Source organism: Natrix helvetica (assembly GCF_964273705.1).
Source record: "Natrix helvetica genome assembly, chromosome: 3".
NCBI lineage: Eukaryota > Metazoa > Chordata > Lepidosauria > Squamata > Natricidae > Natrix > Natrix helvetica.
This window is the reverse complement of record NC_138549.1, coordinates 139321278-139347598: the sequence shown is the minus strand read 5'-3', so window position 1 is coordinate 139347598 and position 26321 is coordinate 139321278. Positions and strand designations below refer to the sequence as shown.

The following is a 26321-nucleotide window of genomic DNA, read 5'->3' as shown; positions in this document are numbered from 1 at the left end:
GAAACTCAGACTCACATGTCCAGTCACTGGTGTTCCCTGATGATATCCGATACGGCCCTGCTATGGAAGCAACTTCCAGCAAGTATTTACTTCCTGGGATGAGGCTTCCAAAGGTGAAATTAGTAATGTCCTTTTCTACAGATACCTTGGCTACCACAATGCCCAATGCAGCACTATAGAGTGTTAGTACATAGCCACTTTGATCTCCCGCGGGAGTTTCCCAGGTAGCAGTCAGCTTGTCAGTATGTCCTTTATTTGACAGAAGCACCATGCGAGGAGGTAGAGGACCTGGGCAGAAGAGAAATGGAAGTTATGTGTATCAATATAAATTCCTAATTTAACAAACAAATCTGTATGAATTTATAGCTTTCACATGATGGATTTAATTTTATTTAATTTAATTATATTTCTAGACCGCCCCCTCTCCCCGGAGGGACTCGGGGCGGTGTACAGGTATAATTTAAAAACCATACAAACAATAGTATACATAGCTAAAATTAGATTAAATAGCCCTGTGCGAATTTATAAAAATTAAAAACTTAGACCATAAAACCAATCATAAAAATTTAAAAATAAAACTGAGGTGGGAAAGCTGGAATTAGGCCAGGCCGGCTAGCTGGAACAGGTGGGTTTTGAGTTTCTGACGGAAGGAGCGGAGGTCCGTAGTCATTCTAATGTCAGGGGGAAGGTCATTCCAGAGGGTCGGGCCCATCACAGAGAAGGCCCTTCCCCTAGGCGTCGCCCGCTGGCACAGCCTAGTGGACGGCACCCGGAGGAGTCCCTCTCTGTGTGAGCGAATAGGCCAAAGGGATGTTGCCAGCAAAGAATTACTGACACTATTACTTAAGTGTTAGATCTTCCTTCTAGTATAACATTAGCAGCAGCTCAGATCTTAGATGCAGTGTCAGACACAGTACTTTCTGGACATGTCAAATGTATTTGCCAGTGATTTATTGGATTCCAAAAACCTATTCTTAGATGCAGCAATTATTGATTGTATTGTAAGGTTCTATGATTAAAGTTCTATGATCTATTGATGATAGATTTAAATTTCATTGAGAAAGACTGAAGGCAAAAGAAGGCAAAAGAAGAGGGTAGATAGTGAGATGGGTAGATAGTGTCATCGACACAATGAACATGATTTTGGGCAAACTTTGGGAGACAGCGGAGGACAGGGGGGCCTGGCATTCTATGCTCCATGAAGAGCCAGACATAACTTAGCAACTGAAAAAGAAGATTTGACTATTTCCTTTGTGCCTAGAAAAAATGGATAATAGTTCAGCCATTATTTGAAGTGACTGTGTCTCCTGAGGCCTTATTTTGGGATCATATCCCACATTGCCAAAAGAACAGAATCAGATGTTTGCTAGTTGAAACCAAGCAAAATTTCAAGGCTCCATTTCTAAATTGACCAATTTAATCAATTGACCATGGATTAATTTGGGAACAGATGCTAATCTTCTGTATTAAAATTGCTACTGGGTTTATTAAACCTTGGATATATTTGGCCTCCTTGATTCTAATATTTACTGATGCAAACAATTTCCTATGAAACTTTGCAAGCTATGGAGATCAATATTATTCCTGATTTGATCTAAGTGAGGGAAGTGTCAGCTATTTCAAATGAAATTCAGGACCAGTATTCCTCTTAGCTTCAGAATGACAGCATATGGCATTGCTTGGAATGAAACTGCAAATAAAACTTGTTTATTAAATTAAAAGGTTCTTGGCCATATGTACACATTTTGGTCTATGTTTAAATCAGTTTCTGAACCCTGTGTTTGTTCTGGATCACAAGAGCAAGAATAGTAAGGTGATTTATCATTTACAAAATTACAAGAGCAATTGAAGAATCAGGAACTCACTTGTGTTGGGTTATTTTTATTCATAATAATTCTACTGTGTTTGGAATATATGGCAAAGGCACTGTTTGATGACTCTGATTTATTTCTTTTCTGATGAAGGATTTTTTTTTACATTATTTATCTAATAACTTCTTATGGTGGAGGAAGAAATATCTCAGGGTGTTTACTGAGGTGGAAGCTTACATGACCAGCCTTAGGAGAAAAATTTGTAGTTGGGTATTTCTGAAGAGTATAGAGATTACCAAACACTCAAGAAGGGAAAATATTAGGATAACTTGTTTTCATATTAGGATGAGGACAATGGTAATCCAAGATGTAGTTATTTGTCTAACTGACATCTACTTTATCTTGTAAATTCATTTTATTTTCATGTAAAAGTATAAATTGCTTCGGGAAAACCCTACTGTCTACAACTGAAGTTACACATATGAGAAGCCAATCATTATAACAAGGGGCTGTATTTTAGAATCATATATGTCAGTAATAGAGGGCAGGATCTTGTCATGATTTACTCACTTGTCCAAGCACTGAAATTCCCTGCCGAAGTCCTATGAGGTCCAGCCTTTGAGAGAATCTCAGATAAGTAATTGATTCCAGATGTCAGACCTGAGTAGGTAAAATTAGTAGCATCCTTTCCAAGATGTGCTTGTGTTGCTAAAGTACTAGATCCTGTGTAGTACAGTTTCAGTTCATAGCCATCCAATCTTCCAGAAGCTGGTACCCAGGCCATATGCAGCCTGTTTGGGTGCCCTCCATTCCAGATTTGCACAGAGGAAGCTGGCAGAGGAGCTGTAAAGTAATTAAGAATTTGTCTGATTAAATGAGTAACAGTAATTGACATATATGGCAGCACATAGTGGCTACAGGGCATGGGAAGGTGGTAATGATACAATGGATTCTATATGGTATGTAGTACTACTAATTATGTTTCTCTGTATATATACAAATAAAAATATTTATTAGATATATAACTTCACACAAAACAGAACAGTTTACAAAACAAGACAAAAATACAAAATTATAAAGATTTAAACCAGCAATCAAGAGCAATATCTTAAATTTACCAAATAACAAACATAACTAACACTCTTATCCTGAGCAAATAGGAGAGTCTTGAACAATGACAGAGCTACAAAGTTAAGGATAGGCGTAAATCTTGCTTATAATTGATACTCAATTATCAATTGAGTATTATCAGGTTTATAATAATAATACTGGTCGAAGTCATCATCAGAAAGTTGATCTACACTAAATCAAACCTTTGAACCTTCCTACTCACTATTTTACTGTCAGCAGCTCTCTAGCTTTAATCTGAATCAGACTTAATATTGAACGTATACTCTAAATACATTTATTAAGCTTTATCCATTCTTCTTCTTCTCATAGTTCATTTTCCTTTCTCCCAAAGGAAAATCACCCTGCTTTTCTCAAACTGATATCTCTCAGATATGTTAAACATCAACACTTATATTTACCAACCATGCTGACTGAAGGCAATGGGAGTTGAAGTCCAATACAAGGCACCAAGCTGAGACAGTGAAAGTGAAATTAACCTAACGACTGAAAATGGTAAGAACGTGCTGTAGATACCATTCTATGTGAATAAATTGCCCTCTTATTTCCATCACAGTTGAAAGGATGTTGACCACACCAATATGCTAATATGTAAGCTTGCCTATCTTGTCTCCGACAGAATGCACATGAGGATTTAATGTATATCAATGTTGATAGGATTTTTGAATCTAACGGAACAAACACATTTACAGATTAGTACTTTCCGTTATTAAGACCTAAATTTCCTTTCCTCTAATTACATACAAAAAAGGGACTAAATCACTCAAGAATAATAAAAACTTTGTCAACTTGGGGATATATCCAATTGTTTGATTTAGGAAACTTCAGGAAAGGAAATGTGACCTAATGATCAGTGGTCAAGCATGTGGAAGAGTTGGATAAAGAAAATGGAAAATGGAAAAAACACTGAGGAAGAGTTGGATAAAGAAAATGATCTGGAGAATAGAGTTGTTCAAATAATGTTATAGTCTCATATCTATGGGTAACAGTACAGCCTAGACTGTCAGACTCACATGTCCACTCAGCAGCAATGGTGGAGGAGGCCTCAGCATGTCCTTTCACTGAAATAACCTGCACAGCAAAATGGCTTCCTGCTGGCAAATCTGTCCAAAGGAAATCCTGGACACTTGGGCCAATGACATGAATTCTCTTCATGCCTGGAGGATCCAGGCTATACAGGATCATCCTGTAGTGGTCCCGTCCTCCTGGAGGCTCAGTCCAAGATGTGTACAGCACAGATGAATTGCCCACATTGTTCAGAGTCAGGTTCACAGGAGCAGCAGGTGCTGCAATCAGAAAGAAGCTTCAGTCAGAAACTCTCTTCATGGTACAGTAATATACATGGTGGTGACACTATAAAATTTAATCATTTTCTCCCAAAGTGAACAAGACTGAACTGAAGAGTAGGCAAGTCCATGCAATCTAGGATCCATCAATATGAGAAAAAGAAATCTTTTTGCATCAGAATTCATTCACTGTGCCGTATTGACAAATTCAGAGATCCATTATCAAGGTGTTGCACTTACCTGTGCAAGCTGAGCTGTTCCGGGAAGCAGAGCTGTAGGGTCCAGCCAGTGACCACACTGCGATCAGATAGCAGGTCCCAGGGGCCAGTCCCACAATTGTAACGTTGGTGCTGGCTTTCCCCACAAACATGTGATTACTGGTATCTGTAGATCCTTCTTTCGATACAGAAACCATATAACCGTCTCTCTGCCCAGCTGGGGGCTTCCATTGCACAGATAACACTGAAGAACTGTGACTGGTTACCTTCAGAGAAAGTGGCAACATGGGCACTAGAAGAAGCAGCAGAGGTGACATCAGAAAATGTGGACAAAAATAATTAGACAAGTGCAAAGTCTCATTGGTTTTTTATTGTCCCATTAGAATAAAGAAGATGTAATTATAGGGCAAGAAAAAGGAAGTATTAGATAGTAATGGATACAATATGGAATGTAAATATTCACACTAGAAAAGGTAAAAGTTTCATTTATTGACTTAGTGGAACTAAAGGCTAATTCCTCTTCCAGCATTGTCTCTTATGATGACTCTGGGTCATTGTACGCTCCTCTGAGTGTTTAAATAATCAGGAAGAGGAGATGTCAATTTAACAACACTACAAAAAATAAATACAGATAGTCCTCAACTTACGACCACAACTGGACCCAGAATTTATGTTGCTAAGTGAGGAATTTTTAAAGTGAGTTTTCTCCTATTTTATGACTTTTCTTGTCACGGTTGTTAAGTGAATCACTGCAGTTGTTAAATTAATAACACTGTTGTTAAGTGAATTTGGCTTCCCTATTAATTTTGCTTGTCAGAAGGTCATAAAAGATGGTCACATGACCCAGGATACAACAACCGTCATAAATATGAAACAGTTGTCAACAATCTGAGTGCAAATCACATGATCATGGGAATGCTACAATGGTCATAAGTGTGAAAAGTGGTCATAAGTCATTTTTTCAATGCTGTTGTAACGGTCACTAAATGAATTGTAAGTCAGAGACTACCTGTAGCGGGTTGATCATGGTACAAAGAACAGAAATAATCCAAAGGATAATTATCAAAAAATGATATTGGTTTAATCCACTTAATTCAAGATCTGTAAAGTAAGGAACAATTACTGAACATTCCCGATAGATGACTGTCTGATCTCTTCTAAAATAAGTCATTGTATGGGATAGAGATAGCACTGGTGCAAATTCAAAAGGCAAGGGAGAGAAAATATAGAACTAATGATTATCTAGCTCTGAATATCTCACTCATAATGCACCAAAATATGGTACTGACAAGAAACAATAGCAGCTCTGCTCCTTCTGTCAAAACCAGCAATTGGAGATGGATCTTTTAAAAAATATGCAGTGCCAACCTATTTCAGTCAGAATAAACAGAATGGGGAAAAAAGGCAGGAGGAGCCCTACATTATACCTGTGTAGCCAATGGCTGTTTGAGAAGAAATGTAATGAGGTCCAGCTCTGGAGACAATTTCAACACGATACCGAGTCCCTGGCACCAGATTATCTAAAGTAACCTGTGTGGTTCCATGTGGTACAGACACATTCTGTATAATGGACAGGGATTCCTCTGAATAGAGCTGTACCCAATATCCTCGTCCTCTTCCCGATTCAATCCAGCTCACAATCAATTGCTGGGGATTTTGGCTGCCCTTCACACTGACATTTGCCAGAGATAGAGGATCTATAGTGATAAAAAGGTTGGCACATCAGTGTCAGGTTTTAGAAAAAGGCAGGCATGATGCATTAACCTCACAACAGCTGATTCACAGAATATATTCACCAGCTCTGTGACATCTTGGATTCATTCTTCTTTTCAAGGATTTGCAAAGCTGGATATATTTCAGCAGACTTTCACAATATGAATTAAATATTATCTTAATGATATAACATATGAACATGAAAAGATACCCGGCATAAGTTAGTGACAGGTAACTAAGGCAGTAGAGCAGGGGTGAGCTACCTAGAGTCTCCTAGTGCAGTTTTTTGCAGTTCCATTGATGTTATTGCAGGAAGCTGCAATTTTTTGTTGTATTTTATAAAATTCTCGGACATGGTACCAAGTGTCCCAGTCACAACGGGTATCACTGTTCCATGTTTCATTTCGATGGCCAAGTCACAATAGTTTGTGACTTTTTTTCCAGTTCTTTTTCTTTGACTCTGGTGTCTCCTGGTACAGTGATGTCAAGAAAGTTTTTGCTTCAGTTTTCGATAACTGTGATATCTGTGTTGTGTTGTGTTACAAATGATGAACTGTCTGTCAGTTGTTATTGTTGTTGTTATTGTTGTTGTTATCTCTTTTATTCATTAAATATGAAACTAAGTCAACTGAACATTTAAAAATGTATCACAAATAACACTGACTGGTACTAATGGCTGATACGAGTTGCTGCCAGCATCCTAGGGATCAACCAATTATTATTATTATTTTTCTGTGGTCACCAGGAATTCTGCAAGGACATCTAAAAGGCCACAGGTTTCCTGGCTCTATAGCACTTCAATCCAAATGATACCCCCAAAATCAACATAAAACATGTTTGTGAGCTGGTAGCAAATAAAAATATGGCCCTAACAACATTCCAGGATAATACAAGGAGAGAGAGGGGGAGAAAGGGGGAGAGAGGGGGAGAGAGGGGGAGAGAGGGGGAGAGAGGGAGAGAGAGAGAGAGAGAGAGAGAGAGAGAGAGAGAGAGAGAGAGAGAGAGAGAGAGAGAGAGAGAGAGAGAGAGAGAGAGAGAAAGAGTGTTGAAGTACATTTGGAAAGACATACCTCTTTACCAAAACAATAGCAATGTCCGTGTTTTTATTTCAGAGTAGAAAAGGGTAATATACCTCAAGAAATGTCTATCTACAGTCTCAGGTAGGTGAAGCAATGCTCATCTTTCTATTCGCTTAAGACAAATATTAGATGATGTAGAATAGATACTCCAATGTTTTTATGAAAGAAACCATTGTGACATTCTCAGAGCTCAGCTCATAGGTTTGATTTGCTATGAAAATTTATCTCCAGGTCAACTTTAGGAAGTTAGAAACAGCATTTGATTTTCTTTCGGTATCTTGTCCCACAAGAGGCTTCTTAAACTATATCCTTAAAACAGGGCTAAGCAATCAATATCTAACCATTATTTTCTAGCATAGCCAAAGCTTTGAGATAACAGACATAGTATCATTGAAAAGTATAACTGAATATTGAAGTCCACAGCTGTAGTAAATTCCAAGTAAAAACAACTTGTGAACATCTAGGGAACTAAACTCTCTGGCATTGCAATAAAATCCAGTTGATTTTGCTTTTATTGCAAAACAAGTAGTGTATATTGCTAGCTTAGGAATTAACTAAAAGAAACATGAATTCTATCTAGCTTATTGTATATGTTGGTTATGTCAGCCATGTGACATCTAAGATGTCTGCATAGCACGTGTCCTGTTTCATTGCTCTCTGAGCATTTTTTAATTCCTTGCAGGAATACCCATCGGCCAATCCCTCTGCAAAGTTTTAGACAATATTATGAGACAAGGACAGCAAACTCAAATAATGGGTTCTTTCAGGATTTTGAGGTAATGATTCTAGGTAAAATTCTATCCAAACTTAACTATGGCCATAATTAAACAACAGCTTTATTTTTTCTAGCTTATGTAATGCTAGAATGGAGGAAAGAGTTAACCAAACTGCATCTATCCACTGCATCTTCTTCAATTTGATGCTCTCTGGACTATTTCCCCCCCCCCAAAAAAAAACCCTTCCCTGTTGGCTTTTTAAAAGTCCATTTAAATATGCTTATTACATCAGGCCATGGGTCAGTTGGCCTTACAAGCATGGAATTCTAGAAATTGAAGTTCTAACACAGGGGTGTCCAAACTTGGGAACTTTAAGACTTGTGGACTTCAACTCCCAGAATTCCCCAGCCAGCCATGAGAGAGAGAGACCTATTTTCACTCCTTTTTACCCCCTTGGAGGCTGGAGAAATTGCTTAAACAAGCTTACTCTTTTTTCTGGGATGCTTTTCCAGGCAGCATACTACAAGTTAACAAGCTGAGCTGTGACCTTAAGTAGTTTATTACAAAGGGGAGGTGGGGGAATGCTGCCTGAAACTGATCAGACCATCAGTTTCACACTAAAGAATAGAATAGAATAACAGAGTTGAAAGGGACCTTGGAGGTCTTCTAGTCCTACCCCCATGCCTAGACAGGAAACCTGTCTTGATTGTTCTAACTGTCAGGAAATTTTTCCTCAGTTCTAAATTGCTTCTCTGCTTGATTAGTTTCCACCCATTGCTTCTTGTTCTACCATCAGGTGTTTTGGAAAATAGTTTTGTTAATTTAGTAATTTTGTTATCAAAGGCAGGAAATTTGTGTTAAATAAGTATTTCCTGTATATTAAGCACAGAAACTGAATAAATGGAATATGTACCAGTAGCTTTGTCTTACACCTTCATCTGGAGCAAGCCTGTTTTATTTCCCTGTTCTGTTTGGATTGTAACTTCCTATCTGGTATGTTATCTTGAGGACAATGAGATGTTCTGGGATTCTCATTTTCCTAAGGATATTCCAGAGGTTGACATCATCAACAGATCAAAGACTTTTCCATATTTATTGAAGCAAATAGTGATTTCTTTTTTCAGTATTTTTTAATTTCTCATTATCTGGGACCAGCAAATAATCTCTTATTCTTTGGCTTTTTCTAAAATTTATTAATCAGTTTAAACCAGGGGTGTCCAAACTTGGGAACTTTAAGACTTGTGGACTTCAACTCCCAGAATTCCTGGCTGGGGAATTCTGGGAGTTGAAGTCCACAAGTCTTAAAGTTCCCAAGTTTGGACACCCTGGTTTAAACACTTGCAATCTCCTTTTCCATGCAACATTAATCTGTGTTGGATGATTCTAAGCATTGTTTTCCTAATTTGTGCAATTAATGACATTGAGAGTTTGCACACTCAGTTTTCTTTAGCTGGGTATGCAGACTGACCTTTTCCAATATGCTGACTACTGTGCTCTTCTACAGATTTGTTGTCAGGGTTCAATTTTTACTGATCCCTCTTTTGTTATTTGCCATACTCATGTAGACATGATATCTATTTTTGAAGCCTTATGAATGGATAATTATCCAAGTGTCAATTGAACTTCACCTTCCAGTCCTGGGAGTTCTTGTAAAAAGGGAATTTTTTCTAAGATACAACTTGGAAGTTGTCATCTCTATCATATAAAATTTCAATAGACTCCATCTTTATTTGATTTCTTTGAATCAGTTATTAACAATCCCTTTGTGACTTTCAATATACTAACTCAAGGTTAGATCTTCATATTAAAGGATTGTTCCCAAAGTCTAACTGTCATTATTAAATCATTGATTGTATTATACCTAAGTGCTGCTCTTCCTATATCATTCTGATTATGAACTTTTTCTTTGTATTCACATCTCAAGTAGTAAATATTATATTCTGACTGCCCAATTCCATTTCTATATACTGATGCCCAAGATGTCAATAGCTAGCTGATTCCATTTATTTTTCATGGTGTTGAGTTTTCCTATATTCCTGTTTCCTATATTCCATGTTGTCACTGTAATTCTGTCTTATGCTTTTTTTCTGCATAGCAGCATGATCTTAACATCCTAACATTTTTAATTTAGCCACATCATAAATACCATTAGTATTCAAAAGTTCATCAGCAATTTTTCAATAGATGCTGAGTGCCATTTGACATGAGAGGCCATCATCTCATCGTCTAATGCCAATATCTGATGGCATTAATTAACCAATTACCTATCTTGATAAAATGCAGGAGTAATTTGCAATTTCCTTCTTGCATACTGTATGAAATTTTGTTATTGTCAGTGAGGTAAACTTTCAATACTTCCCTATACTGCTTGCTTTAGCTGGGCAGCTAGGAAAATCTTCATATCTTGGGTGATCCTGCTGGAAATGTTCCTTCTTGATATGCACACCTGACATTCTTCATTCACTTCTTCAAGGAGCATCCCATTATCACAATAAGACACCACAGAAGAACTTGGGGGATGACACTACAATAGCTATAACTTCACATATATATTTATTTAAGTACCGTATATTCTTAAAAGTTCATTTTATTGGAATGTTCTATCCATCTAAGCATAAGATGATCAAAAATGCTTCCTCTAGTAACAAGATAAATGGTAAATTCCTTTTGCAGATTAATGGAAATGAAAGATTACTGTAATTTGTCAAGCAAGAGCAAGGATATTGTAACAGCTTATGCATGAGTAGCCTCGACATCACACTATACATTTTTAGCCTTACTGAGATCTTAGTCTATAATAAAAACTGTGCATTCAGGAAAGTCTCATTATTTGCAGAAACACATTGAATACTTACATGTCCAAGCAGAAACCACCTGAGATGAAGCTCGGTAAGGTCCTGCCATTGCTGTAACCTCCAGTAAGTACTGACTGCCAGGTTGAAGACCTTCAAATGTAAAATTTAGCATGGTTGGCCCAATTGTGATGTTCCTCTGCAAAGGATGTTCCAGACTGTAGAATCGCAGGAAGAACTGGTCACTGTCACCCAGAGGCTGGTCCCAAGAAGCAAAAAGGCTGCTGGCCCACCTGCTACTGGCCAGCATCACTCCTGATGGCACCAAAGGATCTGAAAGAAAGAGGTTTATCTATTACTAGGATGGAGAATTCAGGTGATGAACAGATGTTGATTTGGAAGGAAAGATTTCTAAGTAAAAATGTGACTTATCTTGGAACTCAGTAAAGATCACATATATAAGGGTCATTTAATCAATATATTGTTTCTGGGCTATAAACATCCAGATACCACTAGATAACAGAAAAGAGATACAAAAACTCATCCAGATACAGGAACCCTAGATTTATTCTTCCCTTGTAAATGTCTATGGAGATTCTCAGTCATGCAGGTCATGGTTGTCCCAAAGGTGCTTTTTCAAGAGGCAAGTGGACTTTCCTGGATGTTTTGCTTCTCATTCAAGAAGCTTCTTCAGATCTGACCAGATGATATAAATCCTTCCATTCCCCACCATCCAGAAAATCCAGTTTCCTCCTGAAAAAGCACCTTTGGGACTTGCCTTGTAAACTATTAATTGTAAACTACTGATATGAATTAAGATACAATTAGCCTATTAGTATGAATTATGGTGATACAATTACTTTTTGAACACATTACAAAAACAAAACTCAAATACGATATCTGAAATCTTGGGCAATCTGTTGAATTTGGATGAAATACTGTTACCTTTCTAAATCAAATCAAGTTCTTACCTCAGCAAAAATCAGGCTGGATCCTTACAAAGTTCAAACTCACAAATATCCCTTCATTTCTACCTCTACTTTTCCTCTTCCTGTCTTTATTTACAATGAAATGTTTATGTTTGCTAATACTTTTTCTACTTGTGGGTATAAAACTCACTGAAAGTCAAAGAAGAACAGGAGAAATCCTCTGCTGCAACTTTTCATCAGTGCAATAATTTTATACGTTTGACTGCATCTCCCAGTATGGTTAATGGGGGGTTGGGGTGATGGGACTGTAACTAAGCATAGCTGAAAAGTATCACAATGGAGAAAGATGCTTGGTTCACATACTACTGAGAATGGTGGCATACTCACATGTCCAGTCACTAACTATTTGAACAAGAGACTGAAATGGTCCAGCCACTCTTGCCAGCTTCAGAGTATACTGACGTCCTGGGACTAGCATTTCAAAGGTGATATTAGCCTCTGCCAGAGTTAAATTTTTGATCACTAATTGGGACTTGGTTTCCAGAAGAGCTCCTACATAGAAGCCTCCGCTTTTGAAGGGATTCTGCCAAGAAGCATGGAGCGACCTCACTCTATGACCATCATTGCTAAGTTTCAGGTGCTCTGGAGGCAAAGGATCTGAAGGAAGGAGAAAGGAACCAATATCAGAGAGGTTATACATTATAAGCAAATTCTTACAATTGACCAAAGTCATTTTTTAGACAGTTGCCTAGAAATTTCCTAACCAGTTGTCTAATAACATCTGTTGTAAAGGAAACAAGGAATCCTAAACTGAGACTGGTTGATTCTCAGGCAAGTCTTGATCACAAGGCTCTGAACAGCTGGATCTTACTTGTTATTGGAACAGACTGTGCATAAAAACAACCCGCTAATGCTTGCATGTTCTCCCTATAGCTGCTTTATCTATCTAATCTAAAATTAGTAACAGAATAACTAAATAAAAGTTGGAAAGGACTTTGGATATCTTCTAGTACACACACACACACACACAAACACACACATGCACACACACAAGCAGGAGACCCTATGCCAGCGATGGCGAACCTTTTTTGGCTCGCGTGCCACAAGTGGGGGGAGCGCAGGGGGGTCGTGTGCGGGCGTGCCGCACCCATAATGCAATGCGCGACCCCCCAGTGCGCATGCGTGCACAACAGGCATGACCCCCCCCATTTTTACATGGTTTTTTCACCCTCCCCAGGCTCCAGAGGCTTTATAGGAGCCTGGGGAGGGTGAAAAGAGCCTCCCCCGCCCCGCCTGGTTTGCTTGGAGGGTCGTTTTAAGCGCTCCAAAGGCATCATCAGGGAAGCCTCTGGATAGTCCCTGAAGCCTTCGGAGTGCTCAAAACGACCCTCCGAGACTTCCGGTTTGCTCAGAGGGTCGTTTTGAGTGCTCCGAAGGCGTCAGGGAAGCCTCCGGATGGTCCCTGAAGCCTTCGGATCGCTCAAAATGACCCTCCGAGCAAACCGGAAGTCACTTCCGGTTTGCTCGGAGTGTCATTTTAAGCGTTCCAAAGGCTTCAGGGAAGCCTCCGGACGGTCCCTGAAGCCTCCAGAGGGCCTCCGGGGGGGGGGGGAGCGGAGGCGGCTCTTTTCGCCCTCCCCTGGTTCCTATAAAGCCTCTAGTGCCTGGGGAGGGTGAAAAAATGGCTTTTAAAAATGGTGAACTCAGCTGGCCAGCGCGCACATGCGCGCTGGCCAGCTGACAGGGCAGCGCCTCGCGTGCCCTGACAAATGGCTCCACATGCCACCTGTGGCACGCATGCCATAGGTTCGCCATCACTGCCCTATGCCTTTCCAGACAAGTTGCTGTCCAGACTCTTCTTAAAAGCCGCCAGTGATGAAGTACCCACTTCTGAAATAATCCATGCCTAAAGTCTACCAGGCATAATAATTATGGAATTATATGCATTTACTTCACCCTCTATAAAATGAAGTCATGTACAGCAAGGAATGCCAAACCCAAATCTTACGTGGGATCCTATGCTCATTAGAACTTAAAAAAAAATCAAATCAGATTTTGTGTTGCAATATTAGAAAAGACCGTAATTGCTAGAACAAAAAATGCACAATTCTCTCAGCAAAAGTGAACTCAAGGGGCACATTTTACTCTTGAGCTATTTAAAGGGATGAGGGAGAACTATCTGCAAGAGTTGAGACATTATTTTTGCCTCATCCAAAATCCTTATTTTAAAAAAATGAAACACCGAACATTTTGACCTCTGCCCCTGAGGGGGGGCAGGGGGAGGAAAGCTTCCTCATGTTTTGTAAAATGATAGTTTGGCCTTAATTAGAGATGATTCCTTTTCAAAGGCAAAGGCACAGGAGAAGCTTCTCTTACTCAGCAGGGCAGTTGTGCATGAGCTATGCCAAGTACCTTTGGTGAGTCCTATTGCTCTCTTTTAGAATTTCCACCCTTTCTCATTAAGACTGTTAGGGTTGCAAGCTCTTGCATAAGAGTTAAGGTTGAGAAGTTGTGTTGATTTTAACTTTCCTATTCAAGCCAAGAGGACAGGTTACATAATTGTATTGTGTAGATACATATACACAGATACAATGTCTATACTTATTTTTCTGATGTTGTTTGGAAGAAACACTGTAAAGCTAGTGAAGTGAAATGTATTCATTTCATTGCCTAGCAAGGTAACCTCAGTGTTGCTACTTAGCTTGGATAAAGAAATGATGGCAAGATAACAACCAAGTTTAGAATGCACAAAACTTTGCTATAAAAAAGAGGATACTGGAAAACTGCAATTTTTGTGTCCCTGATGTATTCCCCATCTCCCATTTTTGCACTTTCTGTGCCCCTTCTTGGTACCTTCTGCACAACAGAACAATGATGCTCTCCTGACACTCACATGTCCAGTTGCTGAGATGGAAGGGTAGAGAAATGTGGGGGCCTGCAATCGTGCAGATCTCCAAGGCATATTGAGTGCCTGGTCTTAACCCTTCATAAAGTTGGCTGGAGGACTGCTTAGGCAATGAACTGTTTTGCAACATTACGAGGGGCTTCATGGTATATAACGTTATCACATAACCGGTCCCAGCTGCCTCTTGCCAATGAGCCTGAAGTATGTAGGCACTGCCTTGATTCAATAAATTCCCACTAGATGGAGCCATGGGATCTGAAAGCGAAGGGGGAAAAACCCAGAATGTTGTATGCAGACTTCCTTATAAAAGACCTGGAACAATCCAAGATGGGAAACTGTGATCTGAGAAATGGCAGACTACAAAAAAAAAAAGGCCTCTTGACAAACCCTATAATGGTTGTCTGTTCTGGCATTCTGCTATTCAAATCACATGTTCATTCTACTTCTCTTTACTGGAATCCAGGGGAGATTATTTGGTACCATACCAAATTGTAATTTCAAACTAGGCAGAGGTTCCCAGGCCCATTGTGTCCACCATCATCATGGCAACTGATTGGAATCTAATTTAGCAGGGGTGGATCACCTTTGGTTGCAATCTCTTGCGCTTTCTTCTCCTGTAACTGCCAAAAATCAAGATCATATATTTTCCATTTTGATTATGAAAACACAACAAAATTGTAGAATATTCTTTACAATAAGCAAAGATCATTTTTTAAAAAAAATCAAGATTTTTTTTTTTAAAAAAATCTGAATATGTATCTTGGGCAAACCCACTTTATGTCACTGCTTTTGCAGGCTCTTGCCACCCATTCCTCAATGGCCTGAGTGCTGCCCCCAGGAACCAAATGCAAATATACATCCACCCACCTCCCACAATCCTGGAGGACAATCTCTGGAAGGAAGACAATGCATCTTAACTTCTCTCAACCAGTATACCCCTCAAATCAAACATTTGCAGGGAGGTATTTTACAGGTTATTTGGCAAACCTCCCCCTCCCCTTTTTTCCCCTTCAGGATCTGAAATTCAGCTCTTACTTACAAGTCCAGGCAGAGTTGCTTTTTGCTGTTGCTTTATGGGGCCCCGCAATAGCTGTAACCCAAGCAGTGTAGTGGCTTCCAGGGGCCAGGTCAGTGAAGATGGTGTATGTGCTGTTCCCTTCCACGGATACATTTCTGACTGTAATGCTGCTGTTTCCTTTCTGCAGGCTCACCAAATAGGATTCTCTTCCACCAGCTGCTGAGTTCCATGAAGCTTTCAAAGTGCTATCTCTGTCATAGTTGATCAAGTTTACATTGTCTGGTTTCAGAGGGTCTATAAAATGATGAAAGGAAGAATCAACAATCATAATAAATAAATAATTTAGAAATTATTCTGATTAGTCATGCCCAGCTAGATCCCCTGAGACATGTTGGGTAATAACTTACATAATTCCAGTCAAACAATCAATGGTTGGTACTGATAAAAGATATGCTGCACTTTAATACAAGTCATATGTTAGACCCCTTGCAGTTTGCCTACTGAGCCAAGAGATCGGCAGATGATGCTGTCATTATATCATTACACCACATTTGGAACATATTGAATTTATGCACTGGTCCTTTTCAGGGATTTCAACTCAGTGTTCAATACCATCCTTCCAGAAATTATTTACTCTTAATTGATCCAACTCATTGTACCTACTCATACTTGTAGGTGGCTAATCAGTTTTATGACAGATAGAAAGTATCATTATTTTATTACTCCCCATTATTAGTATTATGATGATGATGATGATTCTGTTTGCTTTGCATGTACACAAGAGACAATTTCCTCATGTGTATAATCACACTTGGTTAGATAACATATTCAATTCAATAGATCTGGAGATCATTAAATAAACTCTTGAGTAGAATGCATCTCCTTTATTTCACACAATTGTTCTCCCTTATTTCATATGAAGAAGAAACTACTTTTAAATAAACATTCTAAAGATTTATCACTCAATCAATCAATCATAGCTCTTCAAATTCTCAACTGCTCATATACTTCCTGGTTCTGTTTCATCCCTGAAAATATACTTAGATCTACTTAGCACAGTAGATTTTATCATGGGAATTAGAAGTATCAAAACAGGCACATTTTTCCAGACCACATCCAACTGAACACTCAATCATCATGGATCTTTACTCCTCTGGATTGCTCAAATAGATAAGGATATATTTAGAACATGAATCCAATGTGCAGGAAAATGTGAAATAGCTTTAATTAAAAATATAACAGCTATACGGGAAGCATAGATTTCAAGGAAGGAACAGAACAGTCCATTTGAATATAAAGAATGAAAGGGGGATAAAAGACTCAATTTGCATCATGTTGATTTCCAGCAAGAACTGAATTCCAGAAAGTAAAACAATAATAATAACTGTCACAACAATAACAATAATAATTTCCCCTTGGACAAATTCTCTCTTCAGTGAGGCTGAGAGCTATAGGGGCAATTACTTGCTTTCATAAGCTTCAAACAAAGTGCCAGATATCAGCTGAGAAGGCAGACACCTCCAATGTCCATTAATAGTAATGCAAACAAAAAATTATGAAAGAATTCACAAATAATTTCAATAAAGTGAAAAGGTACAGACCAACTGAAAAAATAGAGATACCTAAAACACAACGTACCAGACACTAATTATTGAAAGGGGGGGGAGCATGGTTTATAGATGTAGCATGACTAGGAGATAGTCATACCGATGAAAAATGAATTAAAAAGTAACAAAATATCAAAGTTTGCAAATTCTGAAAGAAAATATTAGTATTAGAAAACAGAGAGAGCTTAATGCTAGGCAAAGGGATCCGAAGGGACCCCCTGCTTTAAAAATTAAGCATCAGTTGCAGCAGGTAAATTGAGTGAAAGTACATCCAGTTAGCTTTTTGAAATTCTAAACTTGGGACTACATAAATAAAATATATATATTTTACCTATTCAAAAGGGCAATTCTGGAGGAACTCCTACACTAGAGAAATATAAGAAGAGAACAAACACCATAAGTCTCTCTTTATAACCAGCCTTAACAACTCCATCTATTCATACAGAATGTATTTGCTATCAATAATAAAGCAATAATAAATAAACTTTTGGCCTTTTAGAACAGAAACTCTCTATTCTCACACAGATAAACCTCTTCTGAAATTCATCTGATTCATAGGTCTTCCCACTTCCTAGTATTGTAAGCAAATAGATTGCTGCATGCTTACATGTATAAACAGTGATATTGGGACCCTTAACCAGGTAAGGCCCAGACAACGCTTTAACCTCCAGGTGATAGGATGTTCCAGGCTCCAAGTGCTGGAAGGTGTAGTTAGTTAGGCCTCTCTTAAGTGAAACTGTCCTGCTGTCAGCAGGGGTGTGCAGGTTCTGCAGAGTGAAATACAGCCATTCTGCTCCCTCTGAGTTAGTCCATGAGGCAGTCAAACTGGAGCTGGAATTGTTGTTCCGGAATGTCAGGGCCTTGGGAGGACTGGGAGCTGTTGGGACAAAAGAGAGCCAGAGAGACTCATCACTCAAATTCAAATTCAAATTCAAATTTTTAATTTGTTAGCCGCTCCCTCTCCGCAAGGGACTCGGGGCGGCGTACAATAAAAATATACATACATACATGTAGACATGCAGGTACACACATATACACACATATACATACATGGAGGAGGTAGTAATCAAATCAAACATATATCACATTAATAATAATAATAGAAAATTAAAATTAGCCATTAAAATATCCCATGATAAAATACAATCTAAAAAGGACTGTCAGGAGGAGGATAAACTACGGTTGAGCCAGGCCAGATAATTGAAAGAGGTGGGTCTTGAGCTTTACACGGAAGGAGCGGAGATCGGAAGTAATCCTGATGTCAAGGGGGAGGTCATTCCACAGGGCTGGGCCCATCACAGAGAAGGCCCTGCTCCTGGGTGCCGCCCCCCGACACTGTTTGGCGGACGGCACCCGGAGAAGTCCCTCTCTGTGTGAGCGGATTGGTCGTAGGGATGTATGGGGCAGGATGCGATCCCGCAAATAACTAGGTCCTATGCCATGGAGCGCTTTAAAGATCGTAATCAAAACCTTGAAACGCACCCGATAGACCACAGGAAGCCAGTGCAGCTCGCGCAGGAGAGGTGTTACATGGGAGAACCTAGTCCTCCCCATAATCACCTGCGCGGCCGCATTCTGAACCAACTGTAGTCTCCGAGTGCATCTCAAGGGAAGCCCCATGTAGAGAGCATTGCAGTAGTCCAGGCGAGACGTCACTAGCGCATGGGTGACTGTGCGCAAGGCATCCCGGTCCAATAAGGGGCGCAATTGGCGCACCAGGCGAACCTGGTGGAACGCCCCCCTTGCCACGGCTGTTACATGGTCATCCATGGACAGCCGGGCATCTAGGAGGACGTCCAAATTGCGCGCCCGTTCCATGGGGGCCAGTTGTTCGCCCCCAATGGCCAGAGATGGAAACAACTGGTTGAACCGGGGGGCCGGAAGCCACAGCCACTCCGTCTTGGAGGGGTTGAGTTTAAGTCGGTTGTCATCCATCCAGACCCGTACGGCTTCCAAGCACCGGGACATCATTTCGACGGCCTCGTTGGGGTGGTTCGGGGTGGAGATGTACAGCTGAGTGTCATCAGCATACAGATGGTATCCCACCCCAAAGCCACGGATGATCTCGCCCAGCGGTTTCATGTATGTGTTGAACAGGAGTGGCGAGAGAACCGACCCCTGTGGCACCCCGCAAGTGAGGGGGCTCAGGGTCGATCTCTGCTCCCCTGCCAACACACGTTGCGTCCGGCCGGAGAGGTAGGAGCCGAACCACCGTAAAACGGTGCCCCTGACTCCCAACCTCCATAGCCGGTGCAACAGGATACCACTCCAAGGAGGAATCCATTTTTCTTACAAATTTATGGAAACAAATAGCCTGCACTGATAAATTAGTCTTAGGAACTTGGAACTGCAACTACCTTAGAAATACATTCATAAACTACCTGAATCTTAAAGGTTTTTTTTTAAAAAAATCAACCTACTGACATATACCTTTTCTAGGCCAAAATGGCCTTTGAGTGGTTTGTTTTGACTTGACAAATATGAAAGTTGGCTTAATTATGTTGACATCTAACTGTTAAACTTAATGAAATGAAATATATTTCACTTATATTTCATTAGAAGAATTGTTTCTCTCTTGTACCATTTAATATTACAATTTGAGATAACTTTTGGAGGGGTTCTGCACTCAAATCTTTCAGATATACAGTACTTCAAACTGTGCTGATTTGCTTCAAAAGAAAAGAAATTCTGTCTTGATGATATAGCATCTTCTGTCCTGAAGATGACATAGGTATTTGTCTATCACAGGAGCTTCTTATGGTTTTATCAAGTCTGGCTCAATAATGCTGACTTACTTTCCTACCCCACAAATTATTTATGAAGTAAACATGAACAATCAGGTGACAGGGGGCTATTGGTACAGCTGGATGGATTCTGCTAATAGCAATAGCACTTAGACTTACAATATATACCACTTCACAGTGCTTTTACAGACCTCTCTAAGTGGTTTACAGAGTCAGCATATTGCCTCCAACAATCTGGGTCCTCATTTTACCCATCTCGGAAGAATGGAAAACTGAGTCAACCTTGAGCTAGTGAAATTTGAAATGCCGAACTGCAGCTAGCAGTCAGCTGAAGTAGCCTGCAGTACTGCACTCTAACCACTGTGCCACTTCGGCTCAATACTAATACTTTCACTTTCACACAATTGATTTTGTTCTCTAGCCTACTGGTTATCCATTTCCCTACCCATTACCCATTTCCCAATACCTGTCCATCCTCGTGCATTGGTGCTTGCTTTGTAATATCCAGCCCATGTGGTGATACGGAGGGAGTATTCACTGCCCGGTAAAAGCTTCTCAAAGCGGAAAGTAGTGGTTCCTCTAGCAATGCTTGTATTCTTGACAAGAGCCTGTGAATCGATGTGGTAGAGAACCAACTGGTAGACATCTTTCCCACCTGGGGGTTCACTCCAGGAGGCCAATAATACTGAGGGACTTTCATGACTCAAGATAACATCCCGCACAGGTAATGGTACTTAAATAAAATACAAGTTGAAAAAAAGTTGTCAATGAGAGAAGGCATCCATACCAAGATGTTACACTTTCACTGATCATATCTGAAGCCTTCATGTTAACATCCTCCCAAATGTTAGCACAGTGTTGATTTTGCATTTTTGGCAATAAACAAAAAGGGTGGACAATGAAAGTTTAAGCATAATTATTGAGAAAGGTGATTCTTTTGTTGCATTCAAGATTGGACAAGGAAATTACCAACATAATTCCCAACATGCAAGGAATCTATATTCATATATATAGGCATATATATCTGCAACTTGATAATGAAAGTTCTGAATTGCACTAAAATAGGATTGATCCTCCCCCCCAAAAAAAGCCCCCCACTGAGCAGGTTTCTGCTGATGGGCACATGCATCTTTCTAAGATTAGCATAAGCCTAAAAAGCTTTTCTATGCAAAAAAAATTGTTGTATATAATTGAACATAATCACCCACTTCAGATGGGCCAACAGAAAATTGTAAACTACCTCTGTAATGAGTGGCTTCTGAGTTTCCTATGTCTAAAAAGACAATGTCAGAATGTTGCAGTGCTTATGGCACTGCCATAGTAAGAACAGCCTGTTGCAAAATAATGCTGAGCTGACATTGCTGCCAACATACTGCAGATTCTGGCATTATCGTCGCACAATTACATCTGTCTTCTGTGCAAGTCACATGGATAGACTACATATCAGAGTGCCTTTGTTTATTGCCATATGCACTTGAAAATACAAATTACAGGCTAAAAAGAGAAAACAACTAGCATTTTGTTGTATAAGATGCCAGTCTATTCAGATTTGAAGGAATGCATTCATTATTACCTACATGAAAAATCATGTAACAGGCAGTAAAAAGAAACAAAAGAATTTGAATGTGATGTTTATTCCAATGTATATAACTGTATTGAAATACAGTATTTAAAAAACAGAATGAGGTCTTAATGAAAAGTGTTATAACCCAAAAACAACCTATCATTTTTGTCTTCCAAATTCAGTTTTTTTAATGAAACGTTAACAGCTGGATTGCAGAATAATGACCTTTCCTTTACACATACTGTATATCTTGAAGTTTTGAACTACTGTTTAAGTAGCTGTGATGAATTTTCTAGACCATCTGCTAGAAAGTATATTGTTATCAGTTGACTTAGATACTACTATTCATGCAAGGATGTGCCCAGAACTTGTATGGTTTTATTTTTTGAGATTAGTTTTGGACATTGTGGCTTGAAGACATGACAAAACATTGAATGCATGAATCGAAGTGGAAGAGGACAATCACCATATATCAAAATTCAAATTTGCTGAAAATGATTCCAAGCTATAAACTTATATCTTACCTGTCTGCCCAGTGATTCTTCTACTCGAATTCTGTGCACATGCAAGCAATGCAGTGATTTCAATCATATATTGTGTCCCTGGAAGCAAACCTTGGAAGCTGAAGCTGGTGGTATTGAGTGTAGATGATCCATTCTGCAGTAGAGTATTTGTGTCCAAGTCATAAAGAGCTAATGACAAGCTCTGGGTACCTCCCAAGGGATATTCCCAGGTTAGAAAGAGAGCATTTGAATAACCACAATTGTTGATGGTCACATTCAGTGGGTAACCTGCAGAAGATAGAACATGTGCTTAGCAAATGCATTGCTTTCTAGCATTTGGTGCTTTTAATTTTATTCCCAATGCTCCTTGTCAATCTGATGCATACCAGTGGCACTTAATCAGTTGAACTGAGAAATTTGAGAAATTTTACCAAAACATCATCAATATCTACTTCAGTATTAACATGAACCTAACTTACAGCACATACACTATATTGCCAAAAGGATTCATTCACCCATCCAAATAATCAGAAGCAGTTGTGAGTGAATACTTTTGGCAATATAGTGTATAATTTGAAGTTATGATGGACCTCCTCAGAGCTACTTAGGACCCAGATTTAAAGTTTTGAAGCAACCCCTGGTCACGTTTTGAGTGCTTGGTAACCAAATTGCATTTATGGCTGTTTGTAGCATCTCACCATTTTAATGTTTTTGCTAGAAATTGGTATTTACTTCTGATTTCCGGCAAAAAAAATGTCCATTGCAGACCATAAATTTGCTTAAAGATAACAATGTTCACTTAATAACCATCCTGTCCCCTTTATGATTGCCATGATCACTTAACAATCACTGTAAAAAAGATTATTAAAAATAGGTCCAGTCATATGGTGACCTATTTAATAACCATCATGACTTACAACTGTAATTCCTGACTCAATTACGATGTATTACAGTTCAAGGTCTGAACTGTAATTCATATACTAGGTTCATGTAATTGACAGACAACATCTTATCCAAGAAATGGACTGATCACTATATCTATCTGAATATAGATGCAAAGCTCAGCCTATAATTAAAAGACTAAAGATGAATATCATAATTGAGTTACATTTATTCTGGCTCTTCATGCTGCACATACATTTAAAATCACATTCTTAAATTAGGAAATGTAAAACAGGTTTCCACATTTCCAGGTGTGGCCACCTGCAGATTTTAAAAAGTGAAAAACATAACTTCCTGTCATCTACAGCTCTCATTTAAAACTAGTGCATTTAAAGACAGAGTCACAAAAATTAAAATGTTCAACAAATCTGAATACCTGCTTTATACTCATGTCAGCTCACTTGCTGCAATATATTAGACCTTATAACAGGGGTGTCACTCAACTCAATTTCATTGAGGGCCGCATTAGGGTTGTGTTTGACCTGAGGGGCCGAGAGGGTGGGCATGGCCAGCTCAATGTCACTTAGGTAGGGGGTACCTGTGGTGACCAGAGTGCTCTGCCAGCAAAAATGGGCTCCTGAGCTCCGTTTTCGCCTGTGATTGCCTCCTGCAACCCTCTGCCAGGAAAACAGAGCTCGGAATGGGCCCTATCAAGCTCCATTTTTGCTGGTAGAGGCACCATGGGCCCATCTGGCACTGTTTCCAGGGTAGCCCCAAGAGCCAGATCTAAGTAATCCGTAGACCGGATCTGCCCCCCCCCCTCCCCGGGCCTTGAGTTTGACATCGTTGCCTTATAATATCACTCATACTATTTACTCTTCATCATTTTCTACTTTTATATCTACATATATGTCCTAACTGAAATTAATATTTCACACTTCTGAATGACAGTTTATGCTATGCTAAATCTGCAGCAAGAAAGATATGGAGGTATCTTGAGTGATTAAAATCCAGTATATGGAGTGGCTTTATTAACAGTTCAAGAAAGAACTTTGTTACTAATGCATGGTGAGAAATACTTTGAAGAGTTTATAATTAGAAAGGTTTCTGTTTATTTTAAAGTAGAAATACTGTATTTGGCTCCTAACATTAAAAAAAAAGTACAAATCTGTTTGCTTATAAAACCTGTTTTACAGTCTATGCTAGTCTTATCCTTGACAATTCCCTTTGGTAATTGCTATGTATGTGGCATGTGCTGAACTGACCTATTTGAGATTCCTGCATGCTACAATTAATGGTTGAGCAAGCATGTGGCCTGATTTAATTAACACCGACAAAAAAAAAAACCTCAAGAAACTGTCCAGCTCTCTACAATATTAATCTTGAATGAACTCAAGTTTTAAAACTAGTGACTTGCTATTGCTTCTCTCGAACACATATGCAGCATGTCATCTTAGTGCTAGCAAAATACGTTTTTGCTTCTTCAGAAATTGGCACCCAGGGTTTCCTCAGTGCAGTATCCACTGCAGCCCAGAGTACTTCTAGAAAAGTTGGACCTGAAGATTGGAAGATTCTCTGAAAACTGATTACAGCCATTGCCCTAAATTCTATTATGATATACTTCATTTTAGCTTAATGTAGTTTGAAAAAACAGACACTGAGATCTGCAACCTGCCTGTACTTAATGACTCAATGTGTGTACAACATGATGCCAATGAGCACAGCTCATGGCCACCTTCTTTTGTGCCTCACCTAATATTGTTTTTAAAAAGTTTAATTAGTTCAAAGGAAAGCACAAACTTCTAAACATACCTGTATTTCCAACAAAGCCTTTGTCCCCCGCCCCTCCATAGACCCCAGAGGCATTTCTAGAACATAATTGTGAGTGATTGAGAGCCAGTGCTTTATTTTGAAGCCTGCTCAGAAAAAAAAAGTAACTTAAAATAATAGAGAACATCAGCAAAGGCTAAGGGACTAGCCTTCTCAACTGTAATTTTTTGACTGGACATACCCATAGTGGAAACCGATTTTGTTATTATAGACAACATGTTCTCAAATTCTGAAGGGTCCATTTTAAAAGGTTGGCATAATACTTTATATGAATCAAAGCAAAACAGAAAAATATTTTTGACATGAAGAACTAGAGGAAGTTCCATGTTTTGCTTTAGGCCAATAGGCATAAATATATTCCACAAGCAGAAACTTGCGATTTGATGTAATCTAATGCCAGGATCATTTTAACTATTACTAAATGACACAGTGCATTTAAAATTAGATAGCTATAGCTTACCTGGATATGTTGTGTGAATCCAGCCTCTGTATGTATTTTAGGCTTCGGGTTGTTGTGTAAAGCCAGGCAATTGGATTAATTCAGTAAACCATAGTTCAGTTAACCATAGTCTAGTGTATTTCGCAACCACAATGTTTGTGAATCTTTGACATAAAAGGGTTTTTTTTAAAAAAAATTAGGTTTCCACAGATGCTGAACTGAGTGGAAGGAGAGTAAATCTTACGTTCCCCAAGTCAAGCCCTTTCTCCGCACCTCCCTGGAGAATTAAGGCAAGAAAGACGAGAAAAACTTTGCCGACTCCCTTCAATCTCTACTTCATTCTTCCTTGGAGCTGTCTCCAGGGAAATTACTGTGGCTTCAAAAACATGTGGACACATTATAATTTTGATGGCCCAGGGTACAAAGTGATTATTCCTGAAATCTTCTATCTGGCAATTCCCAGTGATAATGGGTAAAAAGCTGCCCGAGTCACTTGACAGTGAAATGGGTAAAAAGGCCTTACCTTTCTCATTTGATAATCCTCCACCTAAAGGTTTTTGCCATTCTGTTTGATTGCATCTGTCATCCTGTATGATTAGAACACATTCGATTATTTCCTTACTTTTTTTACTTAATTCCATGATTTAGAGTGGCAAAAGTGAACAAAGTACAAACAATAAGAAATTATCAAATGCTTCTTGATTAAGGAAGCCCTGCCTACACTTTCAAAAGTGAATCTGTATTGCAGTGAGAAATTTCTAACTTAATGAAATCTTTTCCCCAACATCATTTTTTCTGTATCTACTGTAAGATGTTACCAATTCCTTGCTGGACATCTAATGGAGAACTCCATGGCACTCTGAAGTCTCACTTGCACTGCAGAAAATAGGAGGAGGGAGGTATGCTGGATATATTTGTTACCTTAAACTAATAAAGATGGGATATAAATAAATAATGCTCTCAAATTGTGGTGTTGGAGAAGACTCTTGAGAGTCCCTTGGACTGCAAAGAGATCAAGGATCAGTCAATTCTAAAGGAAATCAACTCTACTGCTCTTTGGGAAGAGAGATACTAAAGTTGAAGTTAAAATGCTTTGGCTACCAAATGAGAAGAGAGGACTCATTGGAAAAGACCCTGAGGTTGAGAAAGATTGAAGG

The 26321-nt window shown here is 39.1% G+C and overlaps 1 protein-coding gene across 3 annotated transcripts in view; it reads right to left on the bottom strand.

Moving 5' to 3' along the window:
- LOC309388662 (receptor-type tyrosine-protein phosphatase V-like) overlaps positions 1 to 26321 on the bottom strand; it is a 69538-nt gene that overhangs the window by 39395 nt on the left and 3822 nt on the right. For all 3 annotated transcript variants that reach the window (XM_081946173.1, XM_081946171.1, XM_081946172.1), the window contains exons 2-14: positions 25688 to 25751; positions 22035 to 22301; positions 20413 to 20679; positions 17810 to 18079; positions 15617 to 15889; positions 14566 to 14832; positions 12060 to 12329; positions 10807 to 11076; positions 5871 to 6140; positions 4466 to 4735; positions 3953 to 4225; positions 2382 to 2654; positions 16 to 288 (exon numbers count right to left, since the gene is read on the bottom strand). In XM_081946173.1, the coding sequence (XP_081802299.1) occupies positions 16 to 288; positions 2382 to 2654; positions 3953 to 4225; positions 4466 to 4735; positions 5871 to 6140; positions 10807 to 11076; positions 12060 to 12329; positions 14566 to 14832; positions 15617 to 15889; positions 17810 to 18079; positions 20413 to 20679; positions 22035 to 22301; positions 25688 to 25751 (3307 nt within the window). The remainder of the gene's footprint in view (positions 1 to 15; positions 289 to 2381; positions 2655 to 3952; positions 4226 to 4465; positions 4736 to 5870; positions 6141 to 10806; positions 11077 to 12059; positions 12330 to 14565; positions 14833 to 15616; positions 15890 to 17809; positions 18080 to 20412; positions 20680 to 22034; positions 22302 to 25687; positions 25752 to 26321) is intronic.